The sequence below is a fragment of the Populus alba genome, chromosome 4 (genome assembly GCF_005239225.2).
Source record: "Populus alba chromosome 4, ASM523922v2, whole genome shotgun sequence".
Classification (NCBI taxonomy): Eukaryota; Viridiplantae; Streptophyta; class Magnoliopsida; order Malpighiales; family Salicaceae; genus Populus; species Populus alba.
The window spans coordinates 4,608,608-4,632,683 of NC_133287.1; the positions used below are offsets into that span (position 1 = coordinate 4,608,608).

The 24,076-nt window shown below is 34.2% G+C and overlaps 2 protein-coding genes across 3 annotated transcripts; one reads left to right on the top strand and one right to left on the bottom strand.

The window, feature by feature from the left end:
* Window positions 1-4,521: 4,521 nt before the first annotated feature.
* LOC118033069 (glutamate receptor 2.9) lies at window positions 4,522-8,530 on the bottom strand. The gene is made up of 5 exons (XM_035037913.2): window positions 8,140-8,530; window positions 6,745-8,042; window positions 5,858-6,164; window positions 5,357-5,754; window positions 4,522-5,219 (listed from the first exon to the last, which is right to left on the bottom strand). Exons 1-5 carry the CDS (start codon window positions 8,447-8,449, stop codon window positions 4,725-4,727), a joined length of 2,808 nt encoding a protein of 935 aa, XP_034893804.1. The 5' UTR covers window positions 8,450-8,530; the 3' UTR covers window positions 4,522-4,724.
* A 3,304-nt stretch (window positions 8,531-11,834) lies between these two features.
* Window positions 11,835-22,714, top strand: LOC118033071 (probable pre-mRNA-splicing factor ATP-dependent RNA helicase DEAH9). Of its 2 annotated transcripts, XM_035037914.2 has the most exons (22): window positions 11,835-12,168; window positions 12,262-12,336; window positions 12,458-12,547; window positions 12,744-12,823; window positions 13,420-13,489; window positions 13,580-13,665; window positions 14,123-14,192; window positions 14,328-14,423; window positions 15,257-15,362; window positions 15,740-15,786; window positions 15,898-15,981; window positions 16,075-16,128; window positions 16,805-16,905; window positions 17,641-17,731; window positions 17,942-18,106; window positions 18,511-18,600; window positions 18,840-18,911; window positions 19,522-19,620; window positions 19,797-19,883; window positions 20,566-20,619; window positions 20,787-20,866; window positions 22,421-22,714. In XM_035037914.2, the coding sequence occupies exons 1-22, from the start codon at window positions 11,908-11,910 to the stop codon at window positions 22,569-22,571; spliced, it is 2,109 nt and encodes a 702-aa protein (XP_034893805.1). In that variant the 5' UTR covers window positions 11,835-11,907; the 3' UTR covers window positions 22,572-22,714. The 2 variants fall into 2 exon arrangements, with proteins under 2 accessions (XP_034893805.1, XP_073264961.1); XM_073408860.1 differs by lacking the exon at window positions 19,522-19,620.
* Window positions 22,715-24,076: the final 1,362 nt, after the last annotated feature.

Sequence of the window (24,076 nt, forward strand, 5' to 3'; positions counted from 1 at the left end):
AAAAATAAAGAAGAATTTAATTTTCTGATTTGCTCACGGATAAAGAATTATGAACTTACATGTAAGTTGTATTTTCTATAATTCGATGAATGAATTGAATTTTAAAACTTTTTTAATACATCAAGTCCACGAAGCAGCTTACCTCAGGTGGGGTGCGTTAGCGGTGTTAATACCTTCCCTAACCACAACTAGTCCCTTACCCGTGAATCTCTGACAAGACCTGTACACTCGGGTTTCCTAGTAGCCTTTAATGAAATACTAGGTGGCGACTCCAACGAACCAATCAAAGCAAATGAGAAGACGAAAAATCGCCAAGCCCGATGCCGCGCGGATTTTCCAACATGCGACACCCCCTTTTAGTAGTCTTCACTCCGCACGTGCGTCTCCACAAAAAGCTCTATTGGGCTTGGCTCAAGTCCAAGAGTCATAGCCTATAAGAAAACAAATATTGCAAGTTAAATATATTTATAAATAACAAAAAAAAAAAAAAAAGATAGATGTCATTAAAATTAATCTTACCATATGTTTCGCATGTGCAATGAATGGAAGGGAGCTGTTGGTGTGCGTTGTAATCGAACCATGAATTTATTAGTTTTGATTCTCGCCATCAGACTGTGAACGTCATGTGAACCGTTCGGACATCACATGCTAAATATATTGCGCCCAAATATCATCTGGGATGTATAGCGGCTTGAAATCCCTTCAAATTGCCACATCATTCCAGCATGGTAGAACGTTATCTCTGGCATATTTTTTGTGCTTCATACCAAAAGTCACGCAACCTACATGATACAAATTTTGTTTATATGAGTTAATGACAAATTAGATTTTATTACATAATTTTTTTAAAAAAAATATATCTTATTGTTTTCTATGTTGCCTAATTGTAGCGTAATTCTCTCAGGCCCTCCTTGCAACATTGTCATTTGTGTTATCTCACTCGAATTTATTCTATGTATAAAAAATTTATAAAAAATAAATCAATAATTTCAATATAACATAAAAAATAAATAAATAATTTCAATACAACACTAACCTCAAATATTCTAAACCATGTATCGATATAAGGTTTCCATTCAGGATGTTTGGAAACCTGACTCCATTGAAACAATAAAATCTCCATCGACGATTTAAATACTGATATTATTACCCAGGTGGCCTCAATGTTTGTGAGCCTGAAAATCGATAAAATTAATGAAATATTAATTAGTTATTCAGAAATTGTTAAACACAAATCAAGACAAACTTATTTTGAAATGTCATCCTTCGAATGTGCCTTATACTTGCGGGAGAATTGACCCCACAATGACAGGACACTACCTCTACATTATGGAACCACGCTGGAAGAAGCAGCGTCATGAGTTGTCGTAGGTGCCTCTTCTTAATCGGCACCTAATGACACATCATCATCGCTGCTCAATGAACTAACTGCGATCATGTGCCTACAATGAGCAATTAGTTTTGTTCTACGCATCTACACAAATTTGATAAATAATTACATAATCAAATTCTATTTAAAAAATAAATTGATCGGCAGTATCTCCCCTATACTAGAGACTATCTAAAATGTTCAAACCTGCAAATATTGACAAGATATATGTCTCAAACTAGTTGATTTTATTTTATTTCTATCAAAAATTTCAGATTATTCAATTTCATCTCATTTTCAACGTGATAATATAATGTTTCTAATCATAAAATAAAAAAAAATGAAATCCTATATATAAGTTAACAACTATACAAATTTAACAATAAAATAGAGGGAAAAAAAGGAAATTTATTCCTATATATTTTAACTACCATCTATATAAATTTAACAATAACAATTAAAATTCAACAAAAAATCAAACATTAAATCAATATATACAATAAAATTGAGATAAAACAATAAAATTTAATTATATATATATATATATATTTAATTAACATTTATATTATAAATTTAACAATAACAATTAAAATTCAACAAAACAATCAATCATTATTGCAATAAACAATAAAATAGCCAACAAATTAATTGTTTCTAAACCGTGTTAGATGAGTGACGTTGAAGCACCTTGGTTTCCCATATTTATCAAGGATGTTTAGCTAATTCAGTCTAACTTGTGGAATAGATTGAATCAATGTAGGTCTTAAATTCGTGGATGTCAAGCAATTAAGGCTAAGCCTCTCCGTATGTAGGTGAACCGAAAAGTCTACTTCAAATTGTTAGAAATTGCACTGAAGGATTATTCTATCGACAGGTACGTACATCTATGATCCAACATTCTTGTATGACATAGTTGCATGGAAAAGCAAAACCTAGCTTGTTTTGAAATTACACAGCAGGAGCTGGAATGAGTTGCCGAGCTTAAAACAGCAATGAACCGCTTGATGTTTTTTAACATAGCCAGCCCAACAAACGTTTTAAATTCTTTGGTCTTACATTTTCCTACCAACAGCATCGAGTGGTCCTCCTTGTCAGCTAGTGTTGTTAACTTCATGGTACTTCTGTCGCATTTCGATTCCTTGTACAGCGTAGTTAAACGGGCTTTAACTTCCAGGATCAATCCTCAGAGGCTTACCTTTCATCACCATGTTAAAATAGTATTTTACAATCTATTTTAGAATAAAACAATTATAATACATCCACATGTGTTCCTTAATACGAATTATACATGTAACACTGATTGATGTCATCAGGTATTGGTGGACGTTGGATACTGAATTCTTACAAATTAATGAAGAAATTACTTATAAGAAAAGAAGTCAATCTCTCTCGGATCACTGTCAAAAATTAAAATAATACGTCGCATCATATAATAACTGAGTATTATATAATTGGAGGGTTTATATTCAATGAAACTGGAGGTGGAATTTGGACAGATGCTGGAGGTGGAATTTCTAAGCATATAATAAATGCTTAGAAACTTGAAGGAAACTCAGCGTTGAAAAGGTTGCCAGAAGAAAGATTTTAAACAAGAATTGCCTCCTTGTCTCTTTTGAAGATTGTTGATGTTATTAGAAACTAACTTATGTCCACACTTTTTGATGAATTGTTGTGTGTGGTCCCATACCATGTGATGGTGGGACCACCACATTAATTAAAAAGAGAGGTAGTTGGTTGCCTCTGTAGGAGATAGAGAAATTTTAACAAAAGAGAGTAGAAAAATAGGAGAAAGAGAGGAAGATGAGACAACTGAATTGGGTGTCTTTTTTCTTCGATTTCTAGCCTATTTATTGTTGGATTGGATTGAGATTTTGACTGTAACTTTTAGATACATTACTCTTCATTCTGAATAGTTGGATCGAAGATTAGTGGTATGGAAGCTGACCATTTTAACAGAAAACAAGGCTGTTAGTGTTGTGAGTTTTTCTCAAATACTTCTCTCTTTAATCTTGTTGTATTCCAAAAATAAATTGTTATTGATTATATATATGTTGTAGTCCTTAGTTAAATCTAATAAACAATAATTGTGAACCCATTATTTGTTGATAGTGGAAGTTTTTAGATGGACTACGGTCCCGTGATTTTTCTCGCATCAGGTTTTCCACTTAAAAATTTTGGTGTTGATTTGTGTAATTATTTGCATTATCTTATTCATTGTTTGATTCTGATTTTGATTGCACAAAGAGGAAAAAGAATTGGAACTTGTATTCTGCTGTATTGATTCGGATAGATTGATGTCTGGTTATTTGTTTTTAGTTTTCCCAATATAAATAAACGTCATACATCAGCAAGTTGGAATTTGGAAAAAATGCGGTCAATGGACATAAATATAATTAATCCGGCAGTCCATTTAGCTAAAAACGAAAGGCACAAGCATTATATATTTTCTATAAAATTTATTTGCCTTTACTTAATAAAGATGCAATCTCTTTTTTCTTTCTTTTCAATTCGTGGATTTATTTAATTAATCAGGATATGTACATAAACAATGTTCATGAGTTAAGAGAGAAAGGAGGGACACCAAATCATATCCTGAGAGATAGTTTATACATCTAGATTCTAACCCTATTGAAAAATTATAGTGCTTAATTGATAAATAACTTCAACCACTATTGGAGTAATTAAGCGGAAATAATTAATATTCATAGGATCCTTGATCTGAGGATAATTTCTTCATCTTCTTTTCATCTTAATTTGATCTTATGTGAAATATGAAAGGAGTCAGGTCCAGTATTCCTATATATCATCCAAAATCATGACACACTGACATGGTCGAGTAACGCATGCAGTCTCACAACACAACGATACCTAATCCTTAAAAGTGTGTGTGTGTGTTTTATTTTAGACATACACACACAAACACACACTACATCATTTAATAATTTTATCAACAAAAGTTTTTCATTGGCACGAGATTACCATTCCATCAGTGAAGATTTTATCGATTAATTTATTGACGGAATGCATCCGTCGATATAACGTTCATTGCCTTTAATGAAAGATGCAAGAGTTTTGCAATGTCTTTGTTTTTTCTTTTCAATTCGTGGATTTATTTAATTAATCATGATATCTACATAAATAATATTCATGAGTTAAAAAAAAAAAGAGGTAAATCTATAGACTTCGATTGTTAATACATCTAAATTCTAATGCAATTGACAAATTATAGTGCTTGATCAATAACTTCAACCACTGCTCGAATCGGAGTAAGCGAGATAATTAATATTCATAGGAACCTTGATCTCAGGCTAAGTTCATCATTTTCTTTTATCTTTGATCTTTTCGCTGTGGGATTTTATGGCATTTCAATCTCAGCTTGTGCGGAATCCTGATGATTGTCCAAATTGTCAGAATTACTCACACGTTCCCACCTCGATGAGACCCATACATCCGTATCTAGTGCTTGAGCAAAAGTTGAAGCTCTTCTAGGAATACGAGTTTTGTCTCCATTGTAAAGGTATTTTGAAATTCCACCTCCCTTGCTTGAACCGCTCTTACCACTTGGAGTGACATTGCCTTCAATACTTGCTTCTTGATGATTTCGTGAATTCCTTACCAAGGGAATGAGAACTAGTAGAAAACAGATAGTAGATATCGTAGCAGATACAATGTAGATACCCTTGAAGCTGCGTAGACTCAAGCTTTCGACGTTATTATGAGGCACTGTAGCTGAACACTCAGGTGAGGGGGCAAACCACCGTTCTTCCAATGTTGTTAGCGTTCCTTTTTCTGAGAGGCGCAGAATGACTCTAGAAAAATCAGAAGCAATAGGAGAGCCTTTTTGGAATGCCTGTACGACAGAAAAAGTCATAATACTCAGTACTAAACTATGTTCAAAGAAATGTCCTCGCCATGTTACAAGTCTTTAAGAAACTCCTGGCATCAGAACGTAAAGAAATAGAAGTGCAGTGCAAATGCAGTACTTACAAAGCCGAAACCTCCAAATCTGAATGTGCCTTCTGTGCTAGTGTATCTTTCACAGTACTTATTGAGGAAAACTTTCTCGTATGGGAGTTCGAGAAAGGCAGCAGCAATGTTGTTTCTTTCAAATTCGGTAGGATAATCATTTTCGTGGTCAATGATCTTGATTTTTTCTTTTTGAAATCCAAGTACTTTCTCAAGGTAATTCTGGACGAAAGAATCGTTATCACAACCTACAGTTAAATGGTTAATTTGATAATTCTTATACTCCGAAAATTTTGGTTCCATTCTTTGGACGGTGAGCATTGAAGTCAAATTAGCAGTGTAGCTTGCGGTTAAGATAAATACAACACAGAGCCACGCTACCACCACTATTCGAGTAAAGTTGCTATAAAGTTTCTCCGCTGCAAAATGTAACAATGAGCTCCATTTAAGGTACCAGTAAAGAATGTGCCATAAAACTGATCTTGGATAGTCCCAATATAACTTGTGAAACGAAACACTTACAGTGAATAAAGAAAAGAGAAGAACTTAAGAACCAAAGCGCGTTCTCAATCTGAAACTTCCACGGGCCTCTAAAGTCTGGATTGCTTTGGTGCTCCAGGAACCAAACTATAAGCATTGTGTAGATGAATATAGCACCACTCACTATCCACATCTCCAAGTTGAAAGGCTTCGTGAAAATCCATGTTGAATCTTCGTTCTCGAGTGGAACTATCATTGACAATCCTGACTCTGCATAAGGTTGAGTAAACTCTACGTATTTTGTTCTTTCGGCTAGTATGGTTATATCACCAATGGCAGCATCATAAGTCTTGCATTAACAAGTGGCACAAAATAAAAACAAACACTTATCAGGAAAAAACAAAAAAAAAAAACTGCTGAAAAAACCACCGATACAAGGAGGCAGGAGCAAAAGAAAGGCAAAATCCTACGACTCCTAAGACGTGCCTCAATGGACTAGTCAAATTTGGACTAGTTAACATGAGAAATGTCTGCAACTATTTCATAGAAATGTATGGTGGAGAAATTTCAGTTTCTTATCAGATACAATGCTATATGAATTTATTCTTGTTTTTTAGTTGCAGCAAATTTTGACTTTGTCCAGTTGATAGATGAGATTACACCTAAGGGTACCTTCCGCATGCATTCATACCAAGACTTGGAGAAGAGTTTGTTTTGGTTGATGAACAGTGGGGGGTTTTTTGCACAAAATTGTGCACTCGATTTTTTCCACATTTACATGCTGGCACATTGATTAGGTCATTAATGGAACTAGTTTTAAATAGTTATTGTCAGAATAAAGAGCTTTTTTTTTTTTTTTTTCCTTCTGACAGAAAGCATCAAGATCACAATTTAAAGTCTGAAACAAAATGTAAGTTAAGAGTCGTTACCTTGTTGTAGACACCTTCAATCATATCATCATACAACCCGTCATGCTCGAAAAATTCATGGGGCAGCGAGTAATTCAATCGTTCTACAACTTCATTAAAGACGTCGATGCAAAAGCCTTCAGGCAGTGCCTCGCCAGTTTGAAATGTCACGAACTTGTCAAATGAGGTTCTTTTGGGGACTACTATTCTCAATGGCTTTGCACTAGAAGGCATCGCCCAACCTTTCGGGTTTCGACCGTTGAGGTCCCCAGGCCATATAACTGGACCTGCCAAACATCCTGTGTTATTACAAACGTTACTATTGCTGCACCTTTCTTTGCCTTCTTCCGGATGGAGGGTCTTCGAGAAACCGAAATTCGGCAACCAAAAATCCAATTCCTTGTATTTCTTTCCAACCACATTTACAATCCTTAATATAGGAGCTTGTGACAGCATCCCATCCTTGAAATGTATTTCTCCAGTCAAACCAGTGAAATCACTTCCCAATACGCTGTTTAGCAACATTTTTGGACTCGTAGAATCGCTACCTGATTTTTCTATGGCCCGTGTAACCATACCAATGCTATCATAGGCTCTTAAAGCTTGAATTCCAGGCAGAAAATTATCTTCATCGAGATACTCTGCTCGAAAAATCTTCCGGAACTGTGCTTCGAATCTTTGGTAAGAACTGCTGGAAGAATAGTAGGTCTGGATTCCTAAAGTGCCTCCCATAGCGGAAATAACAGAGTTGTTCATAGAGTCCAAGAAACTAGTAACGCTGTTAGAAACTATCCAGGCTGTATCTCTGCCTACAAGTCCCATATTCTTAGCTTCTCTAAACAAACAAGTGAGCATAGGCGAAGATGACTGAAGAACAATAAAAACCCGTGATTCGGTATCTTTTTGTAGCTTTATAAGCTCATGTTGGACATCGTCTTCTGGATCCGTTGACAATGAAAATGGTGGAAGAACCAAGCGGTGATCAATCTCCGACCCAACCTCTTGCAGAGCCTCAGATAAAAGAGCTAAATTGCCAGATTCACCTCCGTAAGCATTATCTTCATAAATCACTACTACCTTTCTCCAATTATGGCATTGGACAAGGGCTGCAATGCATCTCATTTGTTCTGACCCATCACTAGCCATTCTTATTAGAAAAGGCCAACGAACTGTAGTTAATGGCGGGGTTATGGCCGGTGTTGCGAATGAAAGAATTGGAATTTGATACTGGTTTCCAATATTAGCAACCAGGGCTGCTTCCTCCCAATTGTCCATGCCAATAATCACTTTAACTTTCTTCTCTTTGATGAGCTCTTCAGCTGCAAGAAAGATTAACCATTGACCATGCTTCAAATTTTGTTAATGTTAAGACTTAAGCTAGAAACACAAATCATTTAGAGATCGATTGCTAATTACCTGCATAAGCGACTTGAAGAGGGTCTCCTCCAGGATGCCTGAAGTGAAGAGAGAGCTCGTGGTTTGTTGAGATATCATTGAAGTCTTGGACTGCCATCTCCATAGCTGTTTTCTCTTCTTTCCCAATACGAGAATTAACATCAATGATAGCACCGATATTAGTAACCTTGTTGGTCCTGATCTCAGCTTCAACTCCATTGGAGAAGATGAGAAGAATAGAGATGAGGACAGATAAAAGAAAGCAAGGTTTTCGAACCTTATTAACGGTCATAAGAGGTGAAGTTACTCGGGAATTTTTTCTGGTGAACATATTAGTCCTTTTGATTCGGTAGTGCAAAGTCGATAAATTGTTATGATGAAAGGCTCACATTCGCTATAATATATGGACATGCTTGTATCTATATATAGATATTCGGCAAGATTAATCATGTGTAGAAGGGGAAGACCAGGGTGAGCCTGAAGTTGCCAAGAAAAAATCATAGAGTTGAAGAATCTCTAGCTGACCTGTTCTGCCTGGACTCAGTCAAACTAGTTGCCCTACGAACCGAGGCTACCAAGGATGATGGTTACGGAGGGGATTCAACTTTGACTTCAACAACCACACAAAGAATAATATTATTCAGGTCCAATATTAGGAAAACGGTATTTGTAGATTCTACATTGACTTGCATTAAAGTATATATTTTGGAAAACCAACTTGCATGTGCTAATTATTAATTGCGACTTGGAGCCCCATTTTTGCAAATGATTTTCACAAAGCAAACCCGTTAATTTGATGGATTATGTCGAGAGTTTTGATTTTGTTTTGGATGCGGGTGGAAGTTAAAAACAGTAATTAAATAAAGAATACAGCATAATTATATATATATATATAAAAACTGTAAATGTGAGCTTTAAATTCATATATTTTATTTGTCTGAGAATATAGATAATCCGCATCATTAAAAAGTTTACAAAACTTTCAATAAGATAGAAACTCTATCTTAACTAGAAAACAAAATAAAAATCTAAATAATAAAATAAAAGAAACATAAAATCTAAAAATTGTATTAAATCAAAAAAACTAATAAGAAAAATCATAAAAATTATCAAAATCAGAGTCATGTGACGAGATTTGCGATATTTAAAGACATGATGGTCCATGTATCAATGCAATAACTTTTATAGAGGAAACGACCATTGTAATCTTCTATAAAAATTTAAATACAATCTAATAATCGAATAAAAAATTATGGCTATTTTGACATATTATTCTAGTCATGATATCTTTTTAAGCCTAAACATGTATCATTGATACATAGATGTATCTACTAGGTCATTTATATAATTTATTTATAGCATATTTTTATATAATTATGACAGATTCACACATAACCGCTCAAAATCACATATTGAAACTACATTAATTTTGAATCAAAATGATCAAATAAGCTAAAACATAGTCATTATTTTTTTCATGGCAAGAAATGTATATTCTAACACCATACTACCAAATAGACCTACTCGACTAACATCAAATGAACCACTCTCCTATCAAGAGGGAATAACCGAAAACCTCCATCGACTCCATCACTTGATTAAAAAAAGAAAAACGTTTTGAACCTGATCATGGATTCATGGGAGCATATCATGCCAGCATTAAGAAAAAAAAAAAAACACAATTTAACCGACCAAATCATCCAAATTTCTGATTGCTAAGAAAACAGACCCCAAAATAAAGTTGAATGACTATTAATATATGTAATTAATTTCCATAACGTCTCAAACTCCTCTCACAAAATATAACGTTGTTATTTTAAAAGGAAATATATAAGCCGTGTTGCGACTTATCTTCTTGATCAACATCATTGCATTATATTAAGTGCTCCACCATTATTAATTAATAACACATGCTATATATATTGACACATTATTAAAACTAGCAATTGGTATCTAAGATGAGTTTAAAAACTTTCAAAAATTCCTATTGGAGTGCTCGTTATCCTAAAATATCTTAGGATTTGCCTCTTAGTTTGGTCGATGATTTTATCAGAGCAAGTTTTTTTATTTGATTAAACTTATCAATCTTAATTTGTACGGTCTTGTTGACAATTAAAATATATATTTTTTATTTTTTAAAAAATTAATGTAAATATTTGAATTAACTTGTCTTGACTATTATAGTATTATTATGCTATGTCCTCGGTTATATTTATGAATAGCAATCTTGTGATACGCCTAATTGAGGCTTTTCCATTGGCTTTTATGTTTATTAATTATTTTTTAACTTCTCTTGTTGGCCTTTGTCAATTAAGTGAATTAAGAATCATTACAACCACTTTTTTCTAGTTTGACTTTTAGGCATCATAACTAATATATTATTGTTTTCACATATTAGACATACTAGGCATATCAATTTATTCGCTGAAATAATATGTTAAAGTAATAAAATTTTCCTTTAAGGTATACCAATCTATGGAATTGTTAGATAATCAATATGTTGATTGAATATTGATTTCTTATCAACATAATATCTATTATTTATTCTTTTTTCTTTTAATGAAGAGAAATTATAATTATGAACTTAATCTCGAGTAGAGAAATGTAGTACCCTCGTAAATAAAATAAAATGTGTAATTTTTAATTAACTTTAACAAGTTAAAAGATAAAGAGAGAAAAAAATTACAAATTACAAATTATGTAAAAACACAAAATAAAAAAAAGTTATAGAGAAAATAAATTGTAAGAAAATGATAAAAGAAAGCTTGTAAATTACAGAAAGCTTGTGACTAAATTGTGTATACGTGATTGACCATCATTTCTACCTACTAAATAATTTATTTATAATGTTATAAAGATAGAATTTCATATAAACTTAAATTCCTAATATTATACAAACTATTCAACATAAATAAAGATTACATAGTCTTAGTCATAATATAATTTGTACTACTTCTTCTTGCTTATCCTTCTTTACTGTTGTATATATTTATGTCATTTTATAACATCCATTAGTTAATCTAAAGACTTATGTTCTACATAAAACTTGATAAATGTGAATCTTGATATCTTGATTGATGGTTGATTTTAGTCTTTTGTACTATCTTGCAAGAAAAAAAACCTAATAGTGAACAACTATTATTTTTTTTATTAAATGGTACACAATTGAATTATTTTTTATATAAACAAAACTCAAAAGATTAATAAACAAAAAATAAATTGGTAACCATCAAGGCAATCACTTGAGGGTAATAACATCATGTTATTAATATATTATTTTAATGATGGATTTATTGTCATTTGAGTAATAAGAAAAATGGTTTGGAATGATAAATATGAGCATGCAAGATGGAGGGTTTGTGACCATTGATTTGCATACGATGATTACGGATTTCAAACTTAGGCTAAGATGGTAGAAAAAAAAGGTATTAATATTTTTTTCTTCAAAACAAAAATATGAAAAATAAGACATCTCCCTTGTTAGTCATATTAGATGGTCTCATGGATTTTGAGGTTCTTAATGATTCCTGGATTTGGTTTGATAGTTGATAAATTAAAGAAGAGAGGCTTATAATGAAGAGAGCTACGTCAAAACAAAGATGAGGGACTGTTTTGGAAAATATCAAAAATAGAGGTACCAACCATGTCTTAAACCTGAATCCAGGCTATCCATATAAGTAACCCGACCCTAAAAGAACAAACTTGAAAGCCCAAAACCCCCGACTCGAGGAAGTAGTTCATGCTTCATAGCAAGTAACTGGTAAGCCAAATTTTTTTTTTTTTTAAAAAATGTCACAACAATTCTGGAAACCAGGCAGCGAGAAACCCCGCATTCTCGAAGACGAAGAAGGCGGTGTCGTTTTCTTCGGCCCCTCTCTCTCTTCCGCCTCCTCCTCTTCCTCCAGGTTTGGATATGCAAGTATTGGGAGTCAAAGGCAGAGATTGCCTGTTTACAAGTACAGAACAGCAATTCTGTACCTCGTAGAGACTCACGCCACCACTATTATCGTCGGCGAGACCGGTAGCGGAAAAACCACGCAAATCCCTCAGGTTTATTGACAATTTTGAGTTAAATTTTGGAAATGTATTTGGATTTTGAATTGATTGATTGATTGATTGATTGATTGATTGATTGAATTTCAGTATCTTAAAGAGGCTGGTTGGGCTGATGGTGGACGTGTTATAGCTTGCACCCAGCCGAGACGACTCGCAGTCCAGGTGCGGTTTCTAAGTTTGGATCACTTCTTTCCATGTTAAGCACTGGGAAAAATGATTTAGTTTCAAATTTATAATAGTTTGTATGGTTGTTGAAACATTTAAATGGTGGTGTAATGACCAGACGGTTGCTTCAAGGGTGGCTGAAGAGATGGATGTCAAGCTTGGAGAGGAAGTTGGTTACGCAATTCGATTTGAGGATGTTACCAATCCAGTGAGGCAGCTTACTTCTTTTATCTTGTTTCGTTATCTTTTACTTTTTATCATGAGGTTCATGGGTCCTGCATAGGAGTGGTATTTGGTTGTTTGTTGGTATCCTGTGCATAAAGATTAGACGTTGTATCCAGTTTTGTTATTGTGGTTGTAGTTGTATCGTTGGTGCTCAATTTTTTATTCTTTTGGCATTGCAGGCTGCAACTATGATAAAGTTTCTAACAGATGGGGTATTATTGAGAGAAATTATGAACGATCCGCTTTTGACCAAGTATAGGTATTAGCTATGGCCTATGATTCTAGAAATGTTTGTTGTGTTTCCCATTTTTTTAGTGTACCATATTTCTTTTCCTTTTGTTATGCATTTTTTAAATCAAGCAGCCAATGTAGTTCATGGCTATTGATAATTGTTGCCAACACAATGCCAACATTTATAATTAAAGAACTGCTAAAAGATCCATTGATCTGCATTTCCAGATGTACCTAGTGGTCCATTATCAAGGAGTCTTATTTGTATATAGTGATTAACTACTCATGTGGATTCTTTCGGAAGGAAGAATTTGGGAAATCATCTGGAAGAAACTGGAAATGTTTCTCTGCTGCATTTTTCCTGGCATTGTTGCTGATTTGCTTGAACATGTGCACTTATGGTGTGAAGCTTGGTAGTCTTAGCACTGAGCAGCGGTCCTAATGAAATGTCTTGTCTCTGTGTTTTTTTTTTTTTATATTATTTTGTAAGTTATTTTGTAATAGATTTAGAGTTATTTTATGATATGTAGATTCTAGCCCTTTTTTTATGCCACAATCTTCTTTTGTTTGTTTTCCTGATTGGTGCCATTTTTTCCTTACCTTTTCAAAAATGTTATATCTCAGTGTCATCATGGTAGATGAGGCTCATGAAAGGTCTATTTCAACTGATATTCTACTAGGTCTCCTGAAAAAGGTAAAGTTTGGTGTCACTTGTTTGAGAAACTAAATTTCCAGCTTTGGTGGGTTTATTTTCATTTAATTTTGACAACTCTTGGGATTCCAGATCCAGCGACGTCGACCTGAACTACGCCTGATTATCTCATCTGCTACAATCGAGGCAAAATCTATGTCAGATTTCTTCCAGACGAGGTATGCTTGTAAGTGCTTGGGTAAAGTGGGATTATATTCTCTGTTGTTGCCATGCTAGTGTTTCAGGATATCATTCTTTTGGAAGATTAATTGAAGGTACTTGGAAAACCTTCATTTGCATTGTTAACCTGACAATAATGCATCGCACCTTGGGTTTAAGAATGTTGACCTTGCAATTTTCCACATACAAATTTTATTTGATAATCTAGCTTAAGTTTGAAAAGTTCATACTTTTCAGAGAAACAACTAAGGTGCAGTGTTTATTTGTTAGGCTGCAAAAGTGAGACCCCTCTGGTTCTTCATTCATGGCCTTAGCAAGTAGATTTTGTTGGGGGGAAATTCGTTTCAACTTAACCATGCTTGCAGCAATTTTTAAAAGCTATAAGCATTTCTATTCAAAGAAAAAGGTAAGTGAGGTTGACTGTCAACTCACTTGCTTTTATTTCCTGTAAACTAGCAAAAAGCATCGAGGACCGGAAGATCATGAGTTTGTTCCAAAGAAGGTTCCTGCAATTTTATCTGTTGAGGTATGGTTTGGAGTGCGCATCAATTTGTTTTACCCTGAAGGCCATCTTTGCTTTCATGTTTGAAGCTATTTATGGTGATTTCTGTTTGACTAGATATGATAATCTTATGGTCTCATTTTTTCTATAACCGTTCAGGGCAGAGGGTTTAATGTACACATACATTATGTTGTGGAGCCTGTCTCAGACTATGTTCAGGCTACTGTTTCAACTGTATTGTCAATTCACGAGCAGGTGATTTGAGGCTTGTAATATAATGGAGTTTCTCAGTTGATTTTCCCCTCTTTAGGATATAAAACTTCTTTGTTGTATCTTGAGGTATTTGCACTCCTTTGGTTAACAGACCTCAATCATATATCAACTCTGGTGGCACGTGTTAGAAGTTTTTAATTAAAGAATCTCAGAACTGATTACATATATGTAATTAACTGAGTCTCAAGTCTTGCTTACCAAGACTCTTGATCAATTAGCTTGAAGAGTGGATGTAACTGAGGCTTGAGGGATTGTTGCTATTGCATGATGGTTGATGTATGATGGATCTAAACTTGTTATAGCTTGGCAAAGCCTGTCATTCAAACCAAAATTAACCAGAAAAATCTTTTAATAAAGTATATAGCAGGTATAAATTGTCATTGTACTTGAAAGCAACTAGAAATATCTTGTGAACAAGCTTTACAACTCTAGGTAAAATAATAGAATTTGAGTGGTGGAAGGTTTCCTGTCACTGTTTATAGGTGCCCTATCATGGGCATAAACATATCATCGAACACTACACACTGCTTCAAATATTTTCATAGCATTTAGTTTTATGAAAAAAGCTCATTATTGATAACTTGCGTCAATATTTGAATCTTCCATCCTTCCATGCATCAACGCATATGCAGTGTCTCTACCTTTAGCTATGGTCAAGACAACTCAATTTATTGGTGATGTTGATGTAAAGAGCCTTCTCCATGTCGTTTATGTTTTTTTTTGAAGTTCAAGCTTTCAGAAAAAATTGATATGCCTAAATGAATAATGAAACTATTGTGCTGCACTAACAATTTTGATGTATATTTGTTTTCTAGGAACCTGCAGGTGACATTCTTGTATTTCTCACTGGTCAAGATGATATTGATGCTGCTATTCGGCTGCTTACTGAAGAAGCTCATGCCAGCAGAAAGATCTCTTCAGGTACAAAACACAGCATAAGTTTTTGACTTGTAACTATTTGCATATAGTCATCTATGAGTGGTTGTGAATAGAGAATTATTGATAAATGTGAAAGTCTGTGTGGTACTTTATCTCTGTTAGTGGTTCTGTATTCAGATAAGGACTTCTTTTTACGTGGCATAAAATACTATATTTAGATTAAATTAAGGAGCACAACTATTTTGTATTTGAATGAGGACTGCTCGTTGAATTACTGCAGTGTGACTTTATGTTCCCAGAGCTAAGCACTGAGTTCAATGAAATGAATGGTAGAATGATATTTTTGTTTTACAGTGTTTCTTTTGTAGGAATGGGTTTTATAGACATTTTTATATGATTAAAATCATCATATTTTTCAGGATTGATTGTTTTGCCTTTGTACTCCAGTCTCCCACGTGCAGACCAGGTTTGTGATATATTGTGTGTTACCCAAAAGTATTAAATTGTTTTTTATTTTCTTGTGGCTAGTTATCTTGTTTTGGAATTATGGAACATGCTTTTTTGTTCCCTTTAATAGGATCTGGTGTTTTCTCCAACTCCTAGAGGGAAGAGGAAAGTGGTGATATCAACCAATATAGCAGAGACGTCGTTGACACTGGAGGTAACATGTTCTTATTCTAAAATACAAGATGTGAGTATTTTGTGGTACCAGGCAGAGAATCACCATCTACCCTTGTTCCTTTGATTCCGTTAGGGCGTCGTCTATGTTGTTGACAGTGGATTCTCAAAACAGCAGTTCTACAATCCGGTAATTTTCATCATGGTTTTTTTTTTTTTTAATCAAGAATGAGTAGATGTGGTGTGCTGCAGGGAAGGATGATTTTTCTGAACACAAAATTCTGTCTCATAAGTGTGTGTGACATTTCTTATGGGTATTCAGGAGTTAAAATGTGCTTTTAATATTTACCAAGCTATGAAAGTGCAACTTTCCTAATTGAATGTACATTGGTATTTGTTTGGTGCTTTCTTATGTTGTTTTCATGTTTATTGAGCCCTAGTTTATTGGAGTTGTTGATTGATTTATGGATGCTTCATTCTTGTTCCACATGAACTAATGTTGAGAAAATAATTGATTAAATTAATTAGGAAAGTAAATGTAAATTATTATTGAGAGTTTCTTCCTTTTTCTCTTGCTTGTTGTCATTATTGTTTTTTGTTTTTTTGCCTTTTTTTTTTTTGACTAATTAGCTATGAAAACCTGCTTAGGTACAGAAATAAGGAAGTTTATGGGTAAGGGGTCAAGGACTTTTGGAGCCGGATAGATTCTCTATGTGCCATGACCTATGAGAATGTTGTATCTCCACAATTACTGATTATATTGTTTCAAAGAGATAACCTCATTACTTTACCTTTATATGCATATCTGTTTCTCTTAGTTAGTTGCTTTTATTTTTAGTTAGTTGCTTTTATTTTCTATGCTGCAGATCTCAGATATTGAAAATCTAGTGGTGGTCCCCATATCAAAGGCATCTGCTAGACAAAGAGCTGGTAGAGCTGGAAGAGTTCGACCCGGGAAGTGTTACAGGTAACTTACTACAGATGATTAATAAACATTACTGTTTTTCTTTTTCTTAAACAAATGGGTGAACTTGTCAATTTTTACTATTCATGATATAATTTGATCTTAAGCATGTTTTATAATAGTCATTTCAGTTAACAGTTAAACTATATGTTTTCCATTCTCTACTGTATTTTATTACTTAGAGAGTTGAGGGCGTGACATTGAGTTTATAATTTGTTCACCAAGGCTTCTAATTATTGAATAAAACTTGTAGTACCCTTTACCTGGGGTGTGGGAATACCTTTGCTAACATTATTTTTAAATTAGCAATTAGCTATTGCAGGATGAAACGTACAAGGACTGTTGATAGTAGGAACCAATAATTTGTTTCATAGGACTTTCTGCAGTGATACAAATATGCTCTCTGGTGACTTAAAACTTTAAGGACATATTAAGCCCCAATATGACTTTCTTTTAACTGTTCAAATATGCTACAGATATCTAGTTCTTATTTTATCCATCTAACATCTTAGGTCACGAATTTGTTTAGTAAAATTCTTTGAACTCCTGATAAGAAATCCTCCTGCCTTATTTTTATAAACTTGACTTGTGATACATTTTGCTCAATCCCCATGTTTTTTGTATGTAAATTATAGATTTTATGGCTTTACTAGTTAATTTAGATTATCATCTGGTGGTTTTCTTTGTCTTTTTCAAATATAACAGCATATGATTACATATGCTGGTGTCTGCAACTAGGTTATACACGGAAGAGTACTTTGTAAATGAAATGTCTTCCGTTGGGATCCCGGAGATGCAAAGGTCAAAACTTGTTTCCTGTGTGATTCAGGTACCCTCTTTTTTTTGATATCTGTGGTGTACACATGCTTCCTTTCTACGAAGTTTTTGTTGTTGTTGTTGTTGTTGCTGCTGTTACTTTCATACTATTGGCCAAATAATCTTCAAATTCCAAGAATTGATTTTTCTAGGTAAACATGAAGTTTTGCATTGGAAGGTTTGTATTTTAGACTCTAATTGTTATTGTGTTCTGATATCTCAGTTAAAAGCCTTGGGAATAGACAATATACTAGGCTTTGATTGGCCAGCATCTCCACCACCTGAAGCAATGATTCGAGCACTTGAAGTTCTTTATTCACTAGGAGTCCTTGATGATGATGCTAAGCTTACTTCACCTGTTGGGTTTCAAGCAGCAGAGATTCCATTAGTATGTTGCCTCCTGACTATTGTAGAGATTTTTGGCTTTTATTGCTGGATCGTTTATTTATGCACATCATTCTCTCATCTGTGGGGAATAATTATGAATTTCTTTTTGTAGTGAAATACATGTTCTAAACATATCTTTTACCTTGTATATCCACTGGATGACAAAATGAGGAAATGTAGTAAGAGAAGCGTTGTTACTTCTAAGAGATCTTATTGTTCATCAGCTCAGCCTGATGCTTTTGTTTGATTTGTTTTTCAGTTATTTTGCATCTTTAATTTAAATCTGTTGTTCTAAATGACTATTGCTGGTTATCATGAAATGTTTTCTGTTGTATTCATGGCAAGCATAGGTTTTCTTGTTTAGAATTTTTAAGACATGAACTCAAATCTATGTAAATTTTGCAGGATCCAATGATATCAAAAATGATACTATCTTCAAACCAGCTAGGATGTTCTGATGAGATCATCACAATCGCAGCTGTTCTCTCCATCCAGGTAAAGCTTTTTTGTTCTTTATTCAAGGTTTTTCTTTTTTCTTTTTTCTTTTGTTTCCTCAGCTTAGTAGTTGGAATTGGAAAATTCTAAGAAAGCCATAAGAAAGTACCCTATAAAACAGTTAGCGATAATAATAAATTTACAAGGAAGAATCCATTTACAGGAATTGTACAAATAATGAGTGCATAAAGGAAATGTTACCTTGTAGGTTAGTTAATGCTTTGCGTGTCTTGTTGCAGTCTATTTGGGTTTCTGGTAGGGGGGTGCAAAAGGAATTAGACGAAGCCAAGTTGAGATTTGCAGCTGCTGAGGTATTTGATTTTGTCTGTCATTCTTGCTATTATCTTGTGCAGTGAACAGTTCTATGCATTGAAGTGTATTTCTTGATTGTATGAATTGGAAGTAAGATATTCTTGACCCTTGTTTATACCTTTTGAAGTCCTGCCAATAGAGCAACTGTATCTGGAAGAATCTTAAACCAAGCCTTGCCTGCAATATTTTGAAAAAAATATCCTTCCTAACCATCTTCTCGTAACTAGTCTACTCATCCAACAATATCTTGCTTCATCTTGCATGGAGCTATAATTCCTTTTCCATTTTTTTTTTTAATTGTTCATAGCTGCATTTAAATAGTAGTTGTGATATATTCTCCTACTTATATATATGGGTTGATGCTCAATGATTTTAAGTTTATGTAAAATGAAACTTATATGTTGGTCACCTGGTCTTTAATTTTACAACCTCATTTCTAGTATATTTGCATGTATGCTGCGGTTTCATCTAATTTTATTCTACACCGGTCTCATTAACTGCATCATTTGATTACTTTTTCTCTTCATTTCATTTGTTAACCAACATATCTTGTTTTTCTCAGCTCAAAAATTTTAATGTTATAAATGTATTTTTGTTTATACATTGCAGGGTGACCATGTTACATTCCTAAATGTTTATAAAGGTTTTCTTCAATCTGGTAAATCATCACAGTGGTGTCATAAGAATTATATGAATTACCAAGCTATGGTATGCATCTGTTCTTACTACTGTCTGTAAACTTTAGACATGGTTAAATTTTCTTTCTGCTTTTTGTTGGCTTTTCTCAATGAAATCTGTTGTTGTTCAGTTTTTCCATCCCAGATATTTTAAATGGTGCAATTCATATAGATTATGTTTTGATACTAATTCAATTTGTTCTGCAGAAGAAGGTAATTGAAATTAGGGAACAGCTCAGAAGAACAGCGCTGAGATTAGGCATAGTCTTAAAATCTTGTGAAGGGGACATGCTGGTAGGTTTTGCAATAATTTACTGATTTTGCTCTTGGGAGAGAACAAAGAAATCCGTTAATAAAAAAAATTTAAAAAATAAGATTGCTACCCTCATTGAAGTAGGTCTTGTATGCTTTATGTTTGTTGCTTGTTCCTACTAGTACCCTGCTCTTTTCTGCACATTGAGAACTTGTTTATAGCTGAATGTGAAAGTGGATTTATCCTATCGGAATCTATATTAAGCTCAGGAAACCTTATGTTATTGCTTATTTTGCTTTAAGTACATGTTCTTGACAGATTTCTTCAAGTGGTGTGAGATAACTTTCTGGTTCATATGTTTTCTTACCTTTTGTTCCATTGCTAAGGATGTGCTAAATAAAAGGTGGGAATTTCATAATAAAATTAAAATGTGAAACAGTAAATACTTTGGCCTTAGTTTCTCCTTCATGACCCAGATAAACTTTCATAAGTGGCTTTTTGAGTGGCATGCAATTGTGCACTGTCTTTCCTATTTCATGAACCTTAATAATTTGATGTGTCAGACACTCAGGGAGGTTGACTCTTCGTATCTCTTGGCTTTTCCTCTTCTATTAAACATGCTATGACTTTTGAAAACATTATTTGTTTGTATGTGTACAGACATATAGATCTGATTTTCACTGTCCTCCACTGCTCACCTTCTTTCTCTAAATGATCTTGTAGGCTGTACGGAAAGCAGTTACTGCTGGATTTTTTGCAAATGCAAGTCGTTTAGAAGTGAGTGACTTAATTTTCCATGTTTCCTGCCAAACTAGAATTATGGAATATGGACATGATATCATCTTCCTCCATTCCAGTAGGAAGTTAAATACGTTAAAACAATGAATCGTATTCTTTTTTAGGCTACTGTCCTGATAAAAGTTGTGATTATATTTTATTGAAAGGCATTCAGTCATAACGGGATGTACAAGACTGTTAGAGGTTCTCAAGAAGTTTATATTCATCCTTCGTCTGTGTTGTTCAGGTTAGTAGGCTGGAGTTTGATATTTAAATATTTAGTGAATTTCATCCAGTGCTGCAAATATGGCATAACCATCAAAACAAGAATTACATGCTTTGTTTTGTGATGCAATTGATGCTCAATCGTGAACTGGTTCGTGAATATTATGCTAGCAATCCATATTCAAGTGACATTCTTAATTGCAAATGTGTTGATGGTTATAACTTTTGCTACATCTGATAGGGTGAGGATATAGTGACTAAGTAGTATTAGGCTTACTACTCTCTTCCTTGCCACATATATGTGGAAGGGTAGGCATGATTTTGACTTTCCAGTTTATAGACGTTGAATAACCAATAGGGGATGTTTTCAAGATAAACTTGTTCTGGAATCTAGTACTCATGCATTTAATTAGTTCATGCATTAGTCACACGTTTACATTGTATTCTAGTGTTTACATTAATATGGTTGATGTTCGAGTTATTTTGTGGAAGTGTAAGGGTTGTGAAAGTACCAGGAGTCTTGTAAACAGTAATGAAAGTTTTTGAGTTGTGCATGTGGAAGTAAGTTAATCAGAGTTTCAGTTTCAAAATACTTCTTTCTCTTGTGTTAGTTTCTTGCTTCACCACCATATTTCTAAGGAATGGTATCATAGCTTTTGAGAAAAGATGATGAGTAGTGGAATGTTTCCTTTTCAATTGTCAAGGGAAAATTATGACAATTGGTGTATGCCATAAAGGCTCTTCTTGGTTCTCAAGATGCATGGGAGGTTGTAGAGAGGTTATGAAGAGCCTGAAGATGAAACAACCTTGAATCAAGTGCAGAAGGAAGCTTTGCAAAAAGCTTGCAAGGACCAAAAGCCCTCACTTTGATACATGCATGCCTAGGCATGTTTGAGAAGATTGCTTCTGTAGTAGGTGCAAAACGGGCATGGGATATTCTCCAAATTGCCTTGTAGGGAGATGATAAGGTGAAAAGAGTTTGTCTCCAAACTTTGAGAGGAGAGTTTGAATCTCTCCATATAAAAGATTCTGAATTGATTTCAAATTATTTTTTTCGAGTCCTGACTATGATGAATCAATGGAGAAGGTAGGGGAGAACTTGGAGTATGTATGGGTGATTGGAAAAAATTCTTCAATCCCTAGACTCAAAATTTGAACACATAGTAACAGCCATCAAAGAGAGGAAGAATTTGGAGACTTTGACCATTGATCAGCTTAGTGGTATTTCACTTGTTTAGAATTGATGTTCAGGATTCAATTTATGATTTGAGGCCACTTTTTTTGAATTTAGGATCAATGATTTTATTGAATGTTTCTCTAAGAACTAGTATTCGTTGTACTAGATGTTCACTGAAAATTTTCATCAACTGATAGTATTTATGAATATTGGTGCTTAGAATGATCCTTGAATGGATTTAGATGATGGCTTTGTATCATCTGATGATAGAATCTAGATAATATGGCGTCTCAGTGTCTGGGCCTTGACAAATATGGTCAAGTTTTGCTGTTGAGTTCTCATATTGTGTTTTGTACACGTACAAAGTCTGATCATCTGAAAACTTTTATCATGTTGCAGAGTTAATCCAAAATGGGTTATATACCACTCTCTTGTCTCAACAGACCGGCAATACATGCGCAATGTTATGACTGTTGATCCTTCTTGGCTAACAGAGGCTGCTCCACATTTTTTCCAGCGTCATCGGAGACCGGATCCCATTGTTCACTAACTACCTTTGCAATTGTTTCTCTAATGGATGTAAAGAGGATACAACTCAATTTTGTCGCGATTATTTAATCTCGTGAACGGTTATCTACAAAATAGATTCTATATCATTTTCCTGATTTCATTAAAGAAATTTGTTCTGTTTAATGCTTTGATTTTTTTTCTTGAAAAAGAGTGTCCTAGTGCATGTGTTGACTGTTCTGGTGAACTTGTTGCTTAACCGTGTGAGATTCTGTCAATAAGCTGAGGTGCCTTCAATTTGCCTCCATCGTCTTGCTCGTGTGAATGAGATCTGAACCCTAGTTATTTAGTGCCCTGTTTGCAGGTTTTACCGGCTAATATTTGCAAGATGCTGGCTGGTTTAATTTGGCTTTACTTGAAAACTACAAGTTTGAGCTCGTGTCAAGTTAATTTCTTGCTCGGTTTTCGAGTTTCAATGCTTGGGTTTGGTTTTAGAATGTTTTAGGTTCAATGTCTTTTATTGATATAGGTTAGGACCGCTCATGCTACTAATCATTGTTGTAAGAATTAAAAAGAAAAAAAAATATTCAAACAAATATTCCTCATGATATCTCAATAAATACCACAAGTAACCAATAAAATAATATACAATCTTTTCACACGCATTTCACCCATTCTAAATCTACTCAGGATGAAGTTTTCCGCGGCTTCATCGTTTATTATTTTTATTTCTATTTCATATAAAAACACGGGCTAATTATTGATTCTAAACAAAAAAAAAATAGTTTTGCAATTTGGACTTTCTGCTGACTATATAAAAGAGGGGCGCGGTCCACGATCCAGGGGAGGCTTCCCTGAGTTTGGTTGCCCGGAAATGTTGGTATGGGCCTGATTCGCCAATTTCCCTTCAGCATATGGAATCATCCCATTCTGAAGAAAATCAAAATCGATTTAGGAATATTGTTCTGAAAACTATCGGACGAGACGTTCGCGTGGTAACTCAAAGGTATATGGTTCTTGCAAAGCATATGCTAAAAATTAAAGCACAATTTCACTGGGATTTACGGAAGAGCAGCAGAGTTTGATGGCTCCTAAACGGGCTTGGTTGACCTCCATTATCTTAATACAAACTCTCCATGATATTGCAATAGCTATAAATATCCCCTTGTTCTTAGTGTAATATATTTCTGGTTCCCAGGCCTCGAACTTCAGGCAGGGATATAGAGCAATTATAATTCAGTAAAAAAGAAGACAGAAAAAGGGTGTCTGTTTGACACTCTCTCAGGTTCATCTCTCTCAAACTCAGGTTTGTTTTGACTAATGGTTGTTCTGATTATTTGCATGGCCATTGTCTCTGACAGCTTCTTCTCCCGATTACCATTTTTGACAACCATTATTGCAATCAAATTTTCCCAATTATAATCCTTGAGGTCAAGGAACTGCTGAGTCCAGGGGTGTTGTAATGAACCAATTTTAATCAAGAGAGGATTGCATTGTTAGTATGGTAGTCTTCTACGCAGAGGATTAGTGCCATAAAAGAATGGTTAT